The 2,789-nt window shown below is 71.3% G+C and overlaps 1 protein-coding gene across 1 annotated transcript; it reads right to left on the bottom strand.

The window, feature by feature from the left end:
• Positions 1–527: 527 nt before the first annotated feature.
• On the bottom strand, positions 528–1,735 carry TMEM121 (transmembrane protein 121). The gene has a single exon (XM_036843401.1). It carries the CDS (start codon positions 1,612–1,614, stop codon positions 658–660), a length of 957 nt encoding a protein of 318 aa, XP_036699296.1. The 5' UTR covers positions 1,615–1,735; the 3' UTR covers positions 528–657.
• Positions 1,736–2,789: the final 1,054 nt, after the last annotated feature.

The raw sequence follows: 2,789 nt of genomic DNA, 5'->3' as shown, positions 1-2,789 counted from the left end.
GACCCAAGGGCCAGCAAGGGGCTCCTCCGGGAAGCGGCAGGAACGCAAAACAGACGGCCGGCAGAGGGAGCGGAAGCCTAGGAGCCCCGGGCCCCACTCTCCCACGGGTCCTCCCTGCCGTCCCCGTCTGACTGCCCAGAGAGACCAGGACAGGACAGAAGTGGACTGGCTCAGCCGCCCACCGTCACTCGCTCGCACCCCGCCCCTCAGACGCCCCTCCGCGGCTATCAAGAGACTGGACGCATCAAACAGGCAGAGCAGTGCCACGTTCCATACAAAACTGTAAACAAGAGTCTTTAAAATGACAGAGGCCTCCTTAGTCCCAAACTCTGAGCCAGAGGCCCCCACCCAGGGACCCCAGGGGACCAGACCTCCGCCCACTCTGTCCTCCCTTCCCACCCAGGCCCCCAGGAGGCGGCGGTGGGACCCTTCCCGCTCTGGCTCGGGCCGTACACAGCGGCGCCCACGCTGGGCGGACTGGCCGAGCAGGGGCTGAGGTCCGTGGTCCGAAGGATTCCTGAGATGAAGAAGCGGCCGGGGGGCCCCCGGGGTTCGGGCACTCTCCGCACCTGGCCCCGTTGGGAGCCCGCCCCCACCCCATCCCATGCAAACCGCGCGCCTGCCGCCACGCGTCTCAGCGCCCCGCGGCGGCCCCTGTCACGTGTCCAGGGCGTCTCGCGTGGGCGAGGGCCCGTGCGGGCGGCCCGGCTGGCCGTGCAGCGGCGCGTGCGGCGGCACCGAGTTGCGCTGGGGGGCTGGGGGCTGCAGCTCCAGAGCCAGCGCGGGCGGCGGGAAGTCGCGCACCTGGCGGCGGTACTCCAGGAAGGTGCAGGCCTTGGTGGCGAGCGCCACCACGTTCTTGCCCACGAAGATGGCCGAGACGCGGCTGTCGCGGAACAGAGCCATGTTGGCGGCGCGCGCCAGCACGGCCACCACGTTGACGGTGGCGAGGCTGAGCCCCGGGTAGAGCATCATCTTCTGCGGCGCGATGTGCTCGCCCTGCATGCTGACCTCGCTGAGCGCCACGCACGGCAGCACCAGCAGCAGCATGTAGCAGTAGAAGAAGGTGAGGCCCTCGGCCCACAGGGGCAGCCCGGTGCGCGGCGGCTCCCACAGGTTGGCCTGCATGTCCAACAGGTCCAGCAGGTCCAGCGCCACCCAGAAGAGGCGGCCGCGCAGGTCCTCGCGCTTGCGGAAGGTGCGCACGTACTCCATGCGGTCGAGCGCCACGAGCAGCAGGAAGAGGCCGGGCACGCACACCGACAGCAGCAGCGTCAGCGCCTTGCGCGCCACCGGGTCGGCCGCGCTGCGCCGCGCCGCCTTGTAGTTCTGGAAGATGAAGTAGAGCTTGATCTCCAGCACGAAGATGTAGAGGAACCAGAGAATCATGGCGTAGCCGCGCTTGGCCGTGCGCACCTCGGCGCCTACCCACACGGCCACGTAGCGCAGCACCAGCAGGAAGCACACGTCGCCCACCAGCACGATGATGCACACGCCGATCTTGCGCGGGCCCTGGCTCTGCTCCACCAGGTACGCGTCCATGACCGCCATGCTGCCCACGACCACCAGCGTGGTCAGGCACACGTGGCGCCGGTCCGGGGGCGGCAGCACCATGGTCGGCCGCCGGGGCCCCGACCTGGGCGCGCGCGGCCCCACGCTAGGCGGGACGAGGCCCTGCGGCGGCGGCGGCGGCGGCGGCGCTCAGCCCTCGGGCATGGCGCGGGGCCCGTCCAGCCGCCCCGAGGGCGCCGCTGCTCCCGGCTGGCGAGCTCAGAATCTGAGGAGATCAGAGCAGATAGAGTCAGGATGCGGAGGGGGCGGCCTCTCCCACCCCGGCGACGTGCTTCCCGCGAGGGGCGCTGTCCCCGCTCGGGGCCCCGGGCCTCGGCCGCACGCACGCGCCCATGTGCGCACGGGGGGCCGCGAGCCAGAGCGGGGCCTCCAGGGGGCGCCGCAGCCCCACCTGAGACCCGAGACCTCGTTCCCGCCACCGCCGGGGAGGAAATGGGACGGAAGTGGCTTCTCCCCGCCGCGCGCGCGTCCCCGGGGACCCGGAGGTTTGTCCCTGCTGGGCCCACGCCGCCGTCCCTCCGGCTCTGGCGGCCTGCACCGCAGGCCCAGGGTTCCGTCCCGTGGCCGTTCCCGCGGGAGCTCGGGCGTCCTCGCTCCCGGCGCCGCACTGGGCGGGAGGCGGGCCTGCGCTCTCCGCTCTGCGCGCTCAGGGAAGGCCGGAGGAGCCGGAGCTCTGGACAGGTTTCCTGATCCAGGACTGACAGTCATCCAAGGCCTGCGGATTCCATCCCAAAAGCCTCTCCGTGCCTCCCAACCCCTGCCTCGCAGCCCCTGCATCTTCCCTCCCTGCCTGGGCAGACTCAGTCTCCCCTCCCGTCCACCGTTCACAGGGCGTGTGGACCAGTCTCTGCCCTGCTCCCACCGTGGCTCCCTACTGCCCTGGCTGCGTCTCCTGCCGTGTACATCCCCCCAGCCCCGGCGCCAGCTCGTCCACGCTGCCCTGCTCACCATGAAGAGGGGGGCCCCCTGCCACTCCCTGCCCCCTGCCCTTGGGGGCAATCTCAGGAAGCCTGCCCTCCGCTAACGCCCACCTGGACCTGCTCTGGGTTCCATGGCCCCCTGCGCCCCTCTCACACCCCTGGCACTGGCTGTCATGGCTGTGCTGGCCAGAGTCCCGCCGCGGGCTGCGGGTCGCCACACCTGTGCCCGCTGACACCTGGGGGACGATGGAGGCCCTGCGCCCTCACCCACCCGAAAGTCACTTGCAGGCTCACTCC

This window comes from Balaenoptera musculus, chromosome 2, assembly GCF_009873245.2.
Source record: "Balaenoptera musculus isolate JJ_BM4_2016_0621 chromosome 2, mBalMus1.pri.v3, whole genome shotgun sequence".
NCBI lineage: Eukaryota > Metazoa > Chordata > Mammalia > Artiodactyla > Balaenopteridae > Balaenoptera > Balaenoptera musculus.
This window is presented reverse-complemented; position numbering and strand designations above follow the sequence as displayed.

What these genes read in the sequence shown, in the direction of transcription:
- TMEM121 (XM_036843401.1), bottom strand. Translation starts at nt 1,614, where the DNA reads ATGGTGCTGCCGCCCCCGGACCGGCGCCACGTGTGCCTGACCACGCTG.